At 39.1% G+C, this 16646-nt stretch overlaps 1 protein-coding gene across 2 annotated transcripts in view; it reads right to left on the bottom strand.

The window, feature by feature from the left end:
* LOC149185416 (V-type proton ATPase subunit a1-like) overlaps positions 1–16646 on the bottom strand; it is a 270968-nt gene that overhangs the window by 19702 nt on the left and 234620 nt on the right. For both annotated transcript variants that reach the window (XM_089417936.1, XM_089417938.1), the window contains one exon: positions 9427–9587. In XM_089417936.1, the coding sequence (XP_089274062.1) occupies positions 9427–9587 (161 nt within the window). The remainder of the gene's footprint in view (positions 1–9426; positions 9588–16646) is intronic.

The raw sequence follows: 16646 nt of genomic DNA, 5'->3' as shown, positions 1-16646 counted from the left end.
ATTCCAAAACTATTGAAGGTTGTGATTTGATAAAGGATCTTCAAGTCCACTTGGCAATGCACCCTGATATAATGATCACCATGGATATTGTGGTGATTGATGTCCCTGATGCTTGGGGTATGTTGTTGTCTAGGAAGTTGGGAGTTGATATAGGGGGTAGTTTACAACAATGTTTTAAAACTCCGACTTCGACTCAGTATCGACTCGGCCGACTTGATTTCAGTGACTCGGTCGTTGTAAAAAATACATTAAATATTTATTTTTTATAAAAACACATAATTTTAAAGATTTTCATTCATGTTTCCAAACACAACATTAAAATATAGATAGAAGACAACATATGATCAAAGTAGGCTCATGAATATATCCATTATATTAAAATGGCACCCAGTGCACTGTCCAATACATACACGATGATGATATAGAGATCAAAACAAAAACACATAACCAAGGAGGCTAGAAATGGCCTCTACAACAAAAGTTTGCGACCAGTACTACTGGCTACTGCTAGAGTTGCCAACGTCATCTAGCTCAGTGTTACTTGGGAGCGGGAGCGAAAGCAGGGAGCGGGAGCGACATTTTCAAAAGCTCCCGGTTTGGGAGCGAATCCCGGAGTTCGAGAACCAATGTCACTAAAATCAAGGTACATAGAGGGATTGCCGCTCTTGATTAAATACGAGTTCCATACCCTAATACATGACAAAATTCAATGGAAACATCGCAATCCCCCAATCCTAAAATCATGAAAAACCGATAAGTCTGCTGGATTTTGAATGAAATCTAAAATTCTACTTTCTCCATATGAAATCCAAGGAGGCCGGAACCACTCTCAAACATCCTGAGTCATTTCATGGTAATGTTAAAAATTTAAGTAAAAGTGACAAATGAAAATGAAGATTAAGGAGAATGTCACTTTTACTTTAAGAATTTAACATTACCATGAATAGCATAGCCTTAGTAGGGCAATATGATCAAATACTAGGGTTTGGGAGAGGGGAATGGACCCCAAAGACCAGCAAACTAATTCATAAACCTCTTTGGAGTCCCCCACACTTAGAAAAAATTTTAAAAAATCAAAAAAATGCATGTTTTTATGGTTCACTGGCCACTGTCAGCTACCCAGTCGAGTAGTTACGGATCTGACCGAGTCGGCCGAGTTATGACTGACTCGGCCGAGTTATGACTGACTCGGCCGAGTTATGACTGACTCAGCCGAGTCATGCTATGACTCGGCCAACCGAACCAAATTTTCTGCCAGGTTGAAATTTTTTTGCTAGCTCAGACCAACTCAACCGAGTTGGTTTCGAGCCAGCCAGATCTTAAAACAATGGTTTACAAATGGATTTAACTTATGCTACCATCCCTAATAGTGAGGGCATCATGGTGAGATTAGATAGAGAGATGGAGAGAAAGTATCATGTGGAAAACCCAAATAAGCTTTATAATGAAATTGTCTATGGATCAGATAATTTGGGTAATTATGTTGTTTTGGCTAACTCTATTGCTAGTTTGGAGGAGATTGTTGAAAGTAAAGGTGATTGGATCTGGCATATAAACTTTTATGGGGCCCATTCAATGTTTGGTAAGGGTGCTAGAATTTGATGCAACTAACAATGTAGCCGAATATGAAGCTTTGTTGTTGGGTCTTGAGCTAGCAAAAGACTTGAAGATCAAAAAGCCAAGCATCAAGAGGGATTCTGATTTGCAAGTAAAGAATCAATTTGTTTGTGCGAATGATAGATTGAAGAAATATCGCAATGTTGTTTGGGATAACATGGAATATTTTGATGCATTGAATATTCAAACAATTCCTCGAGAAAAGAATAAGCAAGTTGATTAGCTAGCAATGTCTGCATCTACTTTGCAGCTTGTGGAGAACTTGGTGGATGATAAAGTAAAGATGGAAGTAATATTTAGACCATCAATTCCTGATAATGTTGAGCATTGGCAAGTATTTAATGATGAAAGTCAAGTGATTCGTTTCTTAAATAATATAGAGGAATTCACAGATTTCGAGGTTGGCTACAAGGAAGAAGGATGTAAATATGTGGAGTGTAAAGATGTGACAAATCCCACTCCTAGGAATATTGTAGCCATGGAGCGACTCTTTGATAGGCATGATGCTACAAAGAGGAAAGAAGAGAAAAAGATTGATCCAGGGGAATTCATAGAAGTAAACATTGGTACTACCCATGATCCAAAGATTATCAAGATAGGTAAGGGTACTACTGAAGAAGAAAGGAAGAAATTGGTTAATTTACTTCATGAATATAGAGATGTGTTGGCATTTTCTTATGATGAGTTGAAAGGATATAGGGAGGATGTTATGGAGCATATTATCCCTCTTAAGGATGAAAATGCCAAACCCTTTAGGCAAAAACTTAGGCAAATTAATCCTAAGTTGGCCCCCTTGGTTCAAAAGGAGTTGCAAAAGATGTTACAAGCTGGAATTATTGCTCATACTAGGCATTCTACATGGTGTTCTAACTTGGTTATAGTAAGGAAAAAGAATGGGTCAATTAGGCTTTGTGTAGACTTTAGAAATCTTAACTTAGCCTGCAAGAAAGACAATTATCCTTTGCCTAACATGGAGACTTTGTTGCAAAAGGTAACAGGATCGGGTATGATGTCTTTGTTGGATGGATTTTTTGGATATAATCAAGTTATGGTGAAGGAAGATAGACATCAGACTACTTTCACCACACCATGGGGAACATTTGAATATTTGAGAATGATTTTTGGGTTGACTAATGCTAGAGCAACTTTTCAAAGGGCTATGGATTATGCCTTAAAGGGTTTAATTGGGAAATTTATCGAAATATATCAGGATGATCTAACTGTGTTTTCAAAGGATAAATAAAGTTATGGTGAAGGAAGATAGACATCAGACTACCTTCACCACACCATGGGGAACATTTGAATATTTGAGAATGCCTTTTGGGTTGACTAATGCTGGAGCAACTTTTCAAAGGGCTATGGATTATGCCTTTAAGGGTTTAATTGGGAAATTTATTGAAATATATCAGGATGATCTAACTGTGTTTTCAAAGGATGGAATTTCTCATGTTGATCATCTAAGGCAAATCTTTAATAGGTGTAGAGAGTATGGAATCTCCCTAAATCCTGCAAAATATATTTTTGGAGTAAAAGGGAAAATACTAAGTCACATCATCTCTAAGGATGGGATCAAGATTGATCCTGAAAGAGTTGAGGCAATTCAAAAGATTCTTTTGCCTCATAATATTAAATCCCTCCAATCATTCCTAGGAAAGATCAATTTTCTTAGGAGGTTTATTCCAAATTATGTTGAAGTTGCCAAGCCTATCCAAACTCTTTTAAAGAAAGATGCTAAGTTTGTTTGGGGAACGAAGGTAGGAAGGATTTCCGAGAGATTAAGGATTCCATAGAAAAGGCATCTGTGCTTGTTAGCCCTGATTATTCTAAGGAATTTATGATTTTCTCTTTCGCTTCAGAGGATACCATTGCGGGTGTGCTGCTCCAAAAGAATGATGAAGGATATGAGCAACCAATTGCTTTCATGAGTAGGTCGCTTCAGGGATCAGAGTTGAAGTATAGTACCATGGGGAAGCGAGCATATGCCTTAGTCAACTCTCTCAAGCATTTCAGGACTTATGTGGGATATTCTAGAGTGATTGCATTTGTCCCACATTCTATGGTAAAAGATATATTAACTCAAACTGATTGCTTGGGAACAAGGGCTAGATGGGTCACGAAAATTCAAGAATATGATTTGGATATTAGACCCACCAAGTTAGTTAAGGGCCAAGGGTTGGCTCAGATTTTGACTGAGAGAAATGAGAAGGATTTAGGATTGATTTGTCAAAATGATTCATTGGAGGTCTCAACTTCATTTGAACTTCAAAGATTAGGCCAACTTGAGTGGTATAGTGACATTGTTTATTACTTGCAAAATCTATCATGTCCTAGCCACTTAGTTGGGCATAAAAGAAGAGCTTTGAGAGTAAAAGCCACTAAGTGTTGCATTGTGCAAGATGGTCTTGGATGGAGAAATCCAAGGGGGTAATACTTAGATGTGTTGATGAAGTTGAGGCGAAGAGACTTCTTTCTGAGTTTCATTTAGGATTTTGTGGAGGACATTATGCTACGAAGACAACTACCCACAAAATCCTGAGAGCTAGTTATTATTAGCCTACGATATTTTCAAGGGTGCCAAGCATGTCAATTGTTCACTAGGAAGCAAAAGTTAGTGGATTTGTCTTTATAGCCAGTGGTCGTGGAGGCTCCTTTTCAACACCGGGTTCTTGATTTTATAGGAAAGTTCAATGAAAACTCTAGTAATGGCTACTCTTGGATTAAAACGACAGTTGATTGTTTTACCAAATGGGTAGAAGCCATTCCTATCAAACATGCCACTAATAAGGTAGTGATGGATTTTATAGAGGATAAAATTATTACTTGATTTGGGGTCCTAGCCAAGATTACCACTGATAATGCCAAGTCTTTTAGCTCTTCAGAGTTCTCATCATTTTGCTTGAGGTTTGGCATTGTCTTGTCCCATTCTTCAAACTACTATCCTCTGGGGTCCTAGCCAAGATTACCACTGATAATGCCAAGTCTTTTAGCTCTTCAGAGTTCTCATCATTTTGCTTGAGGTTTGGCATTGTCTTGTCCCATTCTTCAAACTACTATCCTCAAGGTAATGGTTTTGCGGAGTCTAGTAATAAGAATCTGATCACCATTATAAAAGAGATAGTCGCTGACAACAAGTAGACCTGGGATTGTAAAATCAAGTATGCACTATGTGCAGACAGAGTAACAAAGAAGAGTTCTACTTGAAAGATTCCCTTTGAACTAGTATATGGTTTGGACACCACCTTACCTATGTGTTAAGGTCCTATAATTTATAGGATCAATTGATGATTATCTACTATGACATTGTAAATAAGTATTTCATTCTGCAATTATTTTCAAAAGTACAAAGAAAAAGAGAAAAGAAAGAGGAAGAAAAAAAATAGGGGATTAAAAAAAAATATTATATATATGAAAAACAAAAAAAAAAGAAAATTAAAAATCAGAAAAACAAAAAAAATGAGCCCCTATAGCAAGCTAATCAAAATGTCACTCTATATTCCAAAAATGTCAAATTTATAAATTTTTACACCTTGGTTATTATGTTTTATTTGATTATTATGTATTTGGTATGTAATAAAACGACAAGATTGATTTGTTGTATATGACTAAATATTGCATTGGGGTCAACTCTGAAAAGATTTAAAAGTGTTAATTGCTAAAGAATACTGATTCACCCCCGCTCTTAGTATTTCCAACATACACAAGTGAGAACCAAGGTGGCAAGGAGGTAACAAGAGCCATTGATGGGAGTGTTGCACAAGAAGTTTTTATCACATACAAGATTCTCTTTGCTAGGAATATCTTTTGTATCAAAGGCTCATTTCCTCTCATGGATGTGATTTGTAATGTCTTTTATTTCTCAATTTAGGACTCCCTTGCACTAAAGAGTATAAATCTTGGTAGATCATCACTTCCATAGTTACCGAACTCACCAAGTTCAACTTACATCACACACAAGAAAAACCTGACTCACTGGCCTAGGCAAGCAGTTACCAAGCATTTGCAACTCAAACTTACCCCTGGCAAGGGTTAGTCACCAAGGGCCCTGATGAAGACTATGTTATGTAAAAAATTAGTTAATTTTAGGTTATTATTTAATTTTAATTTTAATTAGACAAAAGGGCACGATCATAAGATCATGCCCTTTCCCAAAGGGTGCCCATGGCGGTATATAAGCCAAGCAACCCATTGTAAACAATCATCATCGGTATTTCATCATTTAATAAAGTATTTATTCATATATATATTTTGCGTATCAAAGTTTTCTGTTTCATCTGGTATCGGAGCAGTTCGTTCTTGGTCTAGAGGTACACAGTCCAGGTTCATTTTGGTCACAGTTCCATTGTTGCTGTCTAACGCCCAACACTTACCGTCTACCTGTGCTGTGTTCTCTGCCATCCAACTGTGCCCACATCTCAGAAATTTTGTATTAGTATTCTTTGACGATATTCTAATTTACAGTAAAACTTGGAAGGAGCACTTGCAACATTTGGATAAGGTTCTTACACTACTTAAAGAACACCAATTTACGCAAAAAAATCCAAATGCACCTTCGGAAAGGAAGAAGTAGAATACCTTGGACACATTATATCCCATGAAGGTGTAAAGATGGACCCTAACAAAATCAAAGCTATAAAAGAATGGACCAAACCTGTTAATATATCCAAGCTAAGAGGGTTCTTAGGTTTGACGGGATATTAACGAAGGTTTATTAAAAACTATGCACATATAACTGCACCTCTAACAAATCTTTTAAAGAAGAATTCGTTTTTATGGGATGAGGAAGCAGGAAGGTGTTTTGAAAAATTAAAAGAAATTATGTCTAATGCTCCCATATTAGCAACACCAGATTTTTCTAAACCATTTATCATTGAGTGTGATGCTTCTGGATTCAGTATAGGTGCAGTACTAATGCAACAAGGACATCCAATAGCTTTTGAAAGTAGGAAGCTCAATAAAAGAGAACGCCTCAAATCCACATACAACAAAGAAATGCTCGTTATCATGCACGCACTAGCTAAGTGGAGGCAATATCTTTTGGGAAGTAAGTTTTCTATTCGAACAAACCATAACAGTCTCCAACATCTCCTTCAACAAAAAACACTTTCCGAAGAACAACAAAAATGGATTGAAAAAATTGTCGCTTTTGACTTGGAAATACTACATAAAAAAGGTAAAGACAATGTAGTAGCAGATGCCTTATCCAGGAAAGATGAAGAACCAACACTACTTGCAATGTCGGTTGTTGTTCCTGAGTGGCTTAACGAAATTCGAAGTGAGTATGCCAAGGATCCAGAAGTAACAGCAATAATCAATAACCTTCCCAATAACTCAAAATTTGAGTGGAAGAATGATATCCTATGGTATAAGGGAAGAATATATCTAAATACAAATTCCAAGTTTAAGTTTAAGATACTCAAGGAATTACATGACTCACCGTCAGTTGGACACGTAGGATTCTTTAAGACTTACTACAATGCACGTCAATCCTTCTTTTGGAAGGGAATGAATCGTGATATTCAGAAGTATGTAGCAGAGTGTGACACATGTCAAAGGAATAAAAGCGAAAATATTATGACACCAGGATTACTTCACCCCTTAAACATTCCAAATCAGAAGTGGGAAGAAATCCCAATGGAATTTATCGAAGGATTACCAGTATCTGAAGGCAAGGACAATATTTTCGTAGTAGTCGACAGACTCACCAAATATGCTCACTTTATGGCAATAAAGAAGTCATACTCAGCAAAAGAAATCGCTGAAATATTTTGCAAAAATATATATAAGTTACACGGTTTTCCAAAAGTCATTGTAAGTGATAGAGATGCCAAGTTCAAAGGTAATTTCTGGAAGGAATTGTTCAACCATATAGGAACTTACCTAAATATGAGTTCCGCTTATCACCCGCAAACAGATGGCCAAACAGAAGTTGTCAATAAATGTTTGGAGGCCTACCTACGTTGCTACGCTACAGAAAAACAAAATAAATGGGCTCAATGGTTACACCTTGCTGAATGGTGGTATAACTCCACCTATCATACATCAGCAAGAATGACGCCATTTCAAGCCCTATATGGGTATGAACCCCCGAAATGGAAAGATCTAGCTATTGTCCAAACAAATCTACCTGCTGTTAAAGATCAACTAGAAGAAACCCAAAAAATCGTCCAAATATTAAAAGAAAACCTGAATAATGCAAGGAATCGTATGAAGCAACAAGCGGACCGTAACAAAACCGAAAGAGAGTTTGAAGTTGGAGAATGGGTATTTGTTAAGCTCCAACCATACAAACAATTATCCTTAAAACAGAAAGGAAAAAACAAATTGGCACCAAAGTTTTATGGACCTTATCAGATCAACAAAAAGATTAGCCAAGTTGTGTATGGTTTAAGCCTTCCAGAGACAAGTCATGTTCACAACGTCTTCCACGTATCTTGCCTAAAAAGGGCACTAGGTAACAATCAAACAGCACAAACAACACTTCCATCCCTAGATGATGAGGGAAGAGTCATTTTAGAACCAGAAGGTATTTTTTCTACTAGAGAAAGAAAGCTTCGTTATCGTACTATCAAGGAATATCTAATCAAGTGGAAGGACTTGCCCGAAGAAGAAGCTTCTTGGGAGAATGAAGCATTTTGTCAACAACATCCGTCGTTACGTATGCTTTGAGGACAAAGCATTCTTTCGAGAGGAAGGCAATGTTATGTAAAAAATTAGTTAATTTTAGGTTATTATTTAATTTTAATTTTAATTAGACGAAAGGGCACGATCATAAGATCATGCCCTTTCCCAAAAGGTGCCCATGGCGGTATATAAGCCAGGCAACCCATTGTAAACAATCATCATCGGTATTTCATCATTTAATAAAGTATTTATTCATACATATATTCTGCGTATCAAAGTTTTCTGTTTCAGACTCAAGGTCCATTGATCGATCAAGTTGGACCTCTTGTCCCACTGATAATCTTGACCAAGCATATTTTCAGAAAAAAGAATATATTTCATTCTGAATAGAGGTTTAAGGCAACCTTTACAGTTGTTTAGCCAGCCAAGGTGGAGGGTATAGACATTGGTCTGATGGTTACTCTATCTGTGCTTCGACTCCTGCAGGCCATATAATCATAACAGGCCAAAGCTGATCACCAATTGAGAAGAATTAAGGCCACTGTGTTCACGAATGGTAGTTGCTATTTTGGGGGCTGGCTAGCAGGCATTGATTTGTATGCAGTGTCAAATGAAAGAGGACTTGAAGCACATCTTTTGGGACTAATTTTTCAAGACACATGTGGCATCATATCACCCAATGGTTTCACAATACCTTCTCTAGACCTTTCATCAGAAGTCTATCATTTTTAAGGATCTCACGTTTCATTATACATATGAAACCATCTTTGTGGTCCAGTCCTGGTATGTTCTGTGACTCGCCTCTCTCTCTCTTTGTGGAAAATAATATGATGTAATTTCCGATGGATCCAGACAGGAGTTTTAGAACATGGATTTCAATAGATTTGTGGAAGACATAGCAATACAGGGTTGTGCTAAACACTTGCTGCTTAGGAATTATGTCAACCGATATGGAAGCTCAATTGCAGATGCTTAATATTCTCATGCGGGCAGTAAAAGGAAGTACTACAATGAGAGCCCCTCCTGATACAGATTGGTCTTTCTTCTATGTACTATAAGATTCAACTATTGAGCAAAAGAGGAAAAAAGGTCGACATAAAAGCTATTTTTGAAATGGAAAAGATGTTTTAACAAAACAAAACCATAATATTCCACTAAATACAAGTGAACAACCCATATGCCATTTACCTGCAGGAAGGATCCCGACATTTGTAGGCAGATGGGCCAAATATATGAAAAGGAACTGAAAAGAATTCATTGTAAATTAGTCCACAGTAAATTGAGAACAATGCCATCATTAAAAGAACATAACGCCCTGCAAATGCCATCTCCATAATGTCTCCAAGTTTCTGGCAATCAAAGAGAAAACAAACAATTCATTATTTATAAAATTTGAGACATTTATAATGAATCATATCCAGATATCATTTGATAGAATGTTGATACATGAAACTTGGCATATTGCCAATACTAGACAGATTTTATTGTAATATCCACCTATAAACATACACATCAAAATTTTATAACCATAAACCAAAACAATGACCCCAATGGCCCCTTAATAAAGCAAAAATTTTATAACCATAAACCAAAACAATGACCCCAATGGCCCCTTAATAAAGCAAAAAGATTTGTCATTTAGATGTACAAACGGGGAAAATTACGAACAACAGAATCATGGCATTCAAAAAACATTACAGAAAAACTGGTCTGCTAACACTATTTTTTTAATATTCCCTACAAAATCATTCAACTTTCACTGGCCTTGGTTACAGATAAGAGATGCCATTTATCCAAAACTTGCAAGATAAATATCCAAAAATGTTATATGAACAATACAAGCCAAAATATCTTGTAAGTTCTAATTAAAATTGAATTCTGTTATTGGCCAGGACACTTTGAATGTTACAAACCAACTCCCTACACCCTACAACACAATTATAAATAGAAGGATAGATAAATCTGTTAGCATGCAACAAAACCAACACAAACACTATGTGTAGTTCTTGATCCATTCATTATATTGAGTTCCTCTAGTGAGGGAATAGAGCATGGCAATTAACAAATCTCTAATGCAGAAGAAATTCACATAGTGGATTGTGACCACAAAATCTAGTACCTTAGTGCAAAGCCTCACTAAGCAACATATATTGAGTGCAACAATGGCAGTGTTAGGCTGTTAACAGTCACCTCAGCCACAACTCCCCTTGTTTTAGTAATGGACACAATCCAACACAATGGAGGCTTCCCTATTAGATCTTAGGGATAAAGTAACCCAATCCAACTTAGGCTCAATGCCCCCGAAGTGTTCTGCAATAAACTTTCACCTATGTAAAAAGGTTATACAATTAGGGTCTTAGGTGTATTAAAGTATATTTGACAACCAAACCTGGCTCATGAATAAAATATCTGTTAAATTTTGTAGATGTTCTATGCTAAGAGCAATTTCACTTTTCTCACAGCAATCATACAAGTAGATAAGCAAAATGCAGATAGAACATATAAGCAGATCTTATAGAAGACAAATCAGAAACAAGAAAAATGTATGTGTTCGTTTCGGCGGTCAGCAGGATGCTTCAACCAGCAAAGTCTCCTTTTGGTCAGCCAGCCCAGCATGTGTCACAACAACCCTCAACGCTTGGTCAAACTTCTGCGAAACCCTAGCAGCAGAAACCCTAGCATGTGAGTTGTGTTATCATCAAATTCTCTCCAACTTTACCTGTATATATATCCATCAATGAGGGTGTGTGACACATCTGTTGGGCATGTGAGCCTACATTACAAAACTGGCTGACCTAGCACATATAATTTATTAAGAATAATAAATTCAAAATATAAGTTCCGCTCATCGGATTAAGACTATTTTTATATGGATTTTACACCTCTCAGAAAGAGGAATCCAACAAAAATATTAGCCTCTTAATCTGAGCATCAGAACATGGAGTTTGGACCTAGTTGTCCAAATTTAACACTCCCTCTCGAGTCTCAACTAGGGAGAACTCCATCTATTAGTGCAATTAACATCGTGAGTCATCCCGCCGAAACTTGCTTTGCTGGCTTCTTTATTTCAGAACAGAAGTGGGTCAGTCACAAAGACATCATTCCCCAACTGACATAGTCAGTCCAGAGGTCCCAGACCTCACAAATCTTGATCCCAGATCAAGTGGTTGGACCATGCCATCCTAGATAGAGAGTACGGCAATCTCTGATACGTCCATCAGTCTTTGCTAATAGTCTCTAGCTTTTCCACACCTCATTTTCCAAATGAGAGGTACTTCCCATGAGCCCTGAACTCAATGGGTAGGATGCATACGGGGCACAGATTAAATGAGTGGCGAACCAGCTCAATAATCACAAGGGTGGGGCAGAAGCATTATGAGTGCTTATAGCTCCGAGAAGCTATCCCCAAAGCCCCCCAGAGCTCCCAGAGCTCATCGTCCAACAGGACCCACATCATAGGGTCTTCCCACGACACCAAGACTCTCACGGAAGGTTAGGAACTTGACCTTCCCCAGGGGCTTAGTGAGAATATCCGCGACCTGCTCATCAGTTCCTATATGATCGAGCCTTACGGCGCCTCGCTGTACCATATCCCGGATAAAGTGGTACCTGATATCAATATGCTTGGATCGGTCGTGGAACACAGGATTCTCAGTCATACGAATCCCACTCTGATTATCACAGAGTATTACAGTGGTATCTAGCACATGTTGGAACAGCTCACTAAAGAGCTTCCTCAACCAAACTGCTTCACAACAGGCCATACTAACAGCAATGTATTCGGCCTCCGCGGTGCTCAAAGCCACCGACTTCTGCTTCCTGCTCATCCATGAGATCGAAGCAGAACCAAGATTGAAAACAGCATCCAGATGTGCTCTTACGATCCACTACACTGCCAGCCCAATCGGCATCAGTATATCCACGGAGTATCACACTCCCGGCAGTGTATCTCAGCCCATGGTTTATCGTGCCCCGAAGATATCTCAAAAGATTCTTGGCACCAACCCAGTGAAAATGATGAGGCTCAACCATCTGTTGACTCAAAGTATTCACTGCAAAACATATGTCCGGACGGGTGTTCACTAAGAACATCAAAGCTCCTATGAGTTGACGATACTCAGTAGGATTGGCCAAGATAGGCCCTGCAGCGCTGCCACTCAACTTCTTAAAGTTGAGTTCCATTGGAGTCGACACGGACTTACAGTCCACCATCCCAAATCTTTCCAGAAGCTTCACAATATATTTTCCTTGAGAAAGGAAAATCTCTCCAGGTCTCTGCCAGACCTCCAGGCCTAGGAAATAGTGCATCAGTCCTAGGTCTTTCATCTCGAACTTAGCAGCAAGCTCCCTCTTACATTGATGAATGAGAGGGTCATCACCTGTCAGGAAAAGGTCGTCCACATACAGCACTAGAATGAGAGGCTTTCCTTCCACAACCTTAAAGTAAAGGTTTGGATCAGCATTGCTTCGAGTGAAGCCCAGCTTCATCAAGTAACTATCCATCCTCTCATACCAAGCTCTGGGTGCTTGCTTTAACCCATAGAGGGCTTTCTTCAACCTGCAAACATAAGTGTCTTCGATCTTGAACTTCAAATCCCAGAGGTTGTTCTACATACACCTCTTCCTTTATTGCACCATGCAGAAAAGCGGTCTTGACATCCATCTGATGAAGACTCCATCCTTGCGTAGCAGCAAGGGCTATGATGGATCGGATGGTGGTATATCGAGCCACAGGTGCATATATATCGTCATAGTCAATTCCTTCCTTTTGAGAGAAGCCACGGGCAACAAATCTTGCCTTAAACTTTTCAGCACTCCCATCAGGTCCATGTTTAATCTTGTAGAGCCATTTAGCGGTGACAACAGATTTGTCCTTCGGTCTCGGGACCACATCCCAGACATCATTCTTCATAATAGCCTCATATTCTTCATGCATAGCATCCTTCCAGACTTCCAGGTCTTTCTTCATGGTTTTCTTCAGATCTAGGAAGATCTACTACTTTCTTCAGGGAAGCATCTTCGTCAAAAGTGACATCATGGCTTATCTCTACTTCCCTTTGACCAGGTACATAGACTCTATATGCCTTAGAAGTCCCACAAACATTCCTTTCTTCCCAGTAGCATCCAGCTTACTTCTCTTTTCTTTCGGCACATGAAAATAGACAGGACATCCAAAAATTCTAAAATGTGAGACATCAGGTTTCTTACCAGAGAAAACCTCTTCGGGAGTTTTGGAGTCCAAAGCAGAATGAGGGCATCGGTTTTGAATGTACACAGCAGTATTTCTTTGATTATCAAATTCCTTCATCCTTGTTTCATGTGTGGGGAAACCCTTGATCAATTCTTCTTTTATCTTCAAGGTTCAGCAGAGAAAGAGAGAGAGAGTACATTTACAACATAAGTCAACACTTTGACTTGTCTAGATCTGAGCATAGATGATCTTCTATAACGATGAGATCAGTTGAAGACATTCTGCTTCAACTGATTCTCCAAAGTGACGGCTTCACCTATCATAGTACTACATCTAGGTCCACTTGCTGCATCACTGCATATGACGCCATGCTGCAATAGTTGTGATTATCATCATGCTGCCCTATATATCATTGTCATGTCACAGCCATATAAATCACTGTCATACAGGAATCACTTCCTTACATCAAGAAACATTGTCCAAATATCACTAAAGTCGCTGCCCAAACATTATTGTCATAGGAACAAATATCTCTTCCATATATCATCTCCATTCTTCACTTGTCAAGAGAACAATATCACTGCTATGCATAACTGTCATAAGAGTAAGTGACACTACAATAAGTGCAGAAGATCACTGTCAGAAAATAGGGTCTGATAATAAGCCCACTTGACTACCCTTAAGCTCTTCCATATATCCATTTTTAAGACTCCAAAGCATCTGCCTTCTAACAGCCCTTGTTGTCCTTCTCAAGGGACTATACTTAGACTTTACCAAGCATCTTCTTACAGCCCATTATACCAGAATTGCAAACTGTCTAATCTGGACCATAATATCTGGCAAATTCATCATTATAAAAGACAAGCACATACCTGTGATAGACGTCATATTTCTGTCCACAAATACATTTCGACCAATGCACAGGACCCTGAAATTTCGGCCCTGGTTAGGGCTTTCTGTGGCTGCTACGACAGCCCTACTATACAGCCTTCAAACTTCTTTTCAATAATACATGTACATGAGTATGCCGGCTAACACACGGCCATACTCATAACCAATACAACAAGGCACGAGAGGCCTTAATAATAATACATCAAAACTGCAGCTTTCTATGTAAGCGGGTACCCACCGAAACGCTTACATAAACCTGCACCAAACTGTGTATAAGACTGTCATAAACCAGTCTACAACCAAGGCTATAATCTGTCCACAACCGAGGCTATAACCTGTCCACGTGTTATCTCAGCAAACCCGCGTTATCTCCTTCGCTGTTTGCTCCAAACGTCTCAGCGTATATATATAAACCTACGTATATATATAACTGTCCACGTGTTGCTGTTTGCTCCAACGCCTTGTCACATATATATATAACCCAGCATGTATATATATCACAGCCCACGTGTCTATCGCTGGTTCTGTAGTTATTCTGGTCCACGCGTCCACCGCTGAACTGTTACATTGAACCCAACAGTTGTCACACCTCCAGAGCTTTGCACGCTGCCCTACCGTATGCTTACTACTGTCGGATCCTTCAACAGATCTGCCACGTCGTTCGCTTTTATATGTTACTGATCTAAGTGCCCAGCACTTATGCGAACTTCACCATATAAATCCCCGTCTACGTGCATTCTTGGTAGACCCGCGCTGTATTGTAACCTCCGTCCACATGACAGTCTTCTGCACTGTATTACAGACCTCTGTCCGCGTGGCCGTTCCACAACAATCTGTATAAACCTCGCTCCGTTACTTCAGACATTCCACGTCCTCATAACACCTGCGCAATGATTCTTCGCAACTATCCAAGTGTCAGTCTTCTAACAGACCTGCACTTTCTTTGCTGCTAACCTTTACGCACCAGCTTACATATACGTAACCCCGTGACTGACCACGTGCCGCCTATATAAGCCTGCGTATTTTATTGCCCACGTATACCTGCGCTATTTCTTCAACGCTCCGGTATATATATATACCTGTATGTATATATTTCTGTCCACGCGTCTGCCTGTCAACAATCCGCGAATATCACCGACCCTTGTCCGCGCGTTGTTTCATACATAAACCTGTATTGTTTTATTTACTGCCGTCCACGTGACAGTCTCACAGTCATCCGATATGCCAATTATAGCTTACTGTCCACGTATACGTCCTGCGTCACTCCTTTAACGCACCGGTCTATATATATTCAAGCCCGCGTCCATACATATCTGTCCACGCGTTGCTTCCCGCTTCGACGTCCCAGCAGATGTATATTCAACCTGCGTTTATAATCTCTGTCAACCGTGTTCATAAACTGTCCCAATCGTGGCCTTAAAACAGCCCTCAACCGAGGCTTATGGAACAGTCCTCGATAGTCTCCGACCGTGGCAAATATCAGTCCACAAACGAGACTATACACTGTCCGCAACCGTCCTCAACCGAGTCCATAAGCAGCTCACAACCGAGAACATATAACACCCAGGTCGAACTGAAATATGCGCAGTCTTTTACAAAGCATACGCTGACTTCTTCAAGGTAGGAGCGTGCTCAACCTGCGCACAGAATCTCCTCCTCTTAAGCTTAGAGGAATCCATTTCCTTCGATGATGATTGCTATAGATAGAGTTTGTCTTCACCTAAGCTCCGATACCATGTTAAATTTTGTAGATGTTCTATGCTAAGAGCAATTTCACTTTTCTCACAGCAATCATACAAGTAGATAAGCAAAATGCAGATAGAACATATAAGCAGATCTTATAGAAGACGAATCAGAAACAAGAAAAATGTATGTGTTCGTTTCGGCGGTCAGCAGGATGCTTCAACCAGCAAAGTCTCCTTTTGGTCAGCCAGCCCAGCATGTGTCACAACAACCCTCAACGCTTGGTCAAACTTCTGCGAAACCCTAGCAGCAGAAACCCTAGCATGTGAGTTGTGTTATCATCAAATTCTCTCCAACTTTACCTGTATATATATCCATCAATGAGGGTGTGTGACACATCTGTTGGGCATGTGAGCCTACATTACAAAACTGGCTGACCTAGCACATATAATTTATTAAGAATAATAAATTCAAAATATAAGTTCCGCTCATCGGATTAAGACTATTTTTATATGGATTTTACACCTCTCAAAAAGAGGAATCCAACAAAAATATTAGCCTCTTAATCTGAGCATCAAAACATGGAGTTTGGACCTAGTTGTCCAAATTTAACAATATCTAAAAGAAATGGAACATAAATATA

This window comes from Pinus tabuliformis, chromosome 3_2 (genome assembly GCF_031772625.1).
Source record: "Pinus tabuliformis cultivar Carrire ecotype Pingquan chromosome 3_2, CPIR1, whole genome shotgun sequence".
Classification (NCBI taxonomy): domain Eukaryota; kingdom Viridiplantae; phylum Streptophyta; class Pinopsida; order Pinales; family Pinaceae; genus Pinus; species Pinus tabuliformis.
This window is presented reverse-complemented; position numbering and strand designations above follow the sequence as displayed.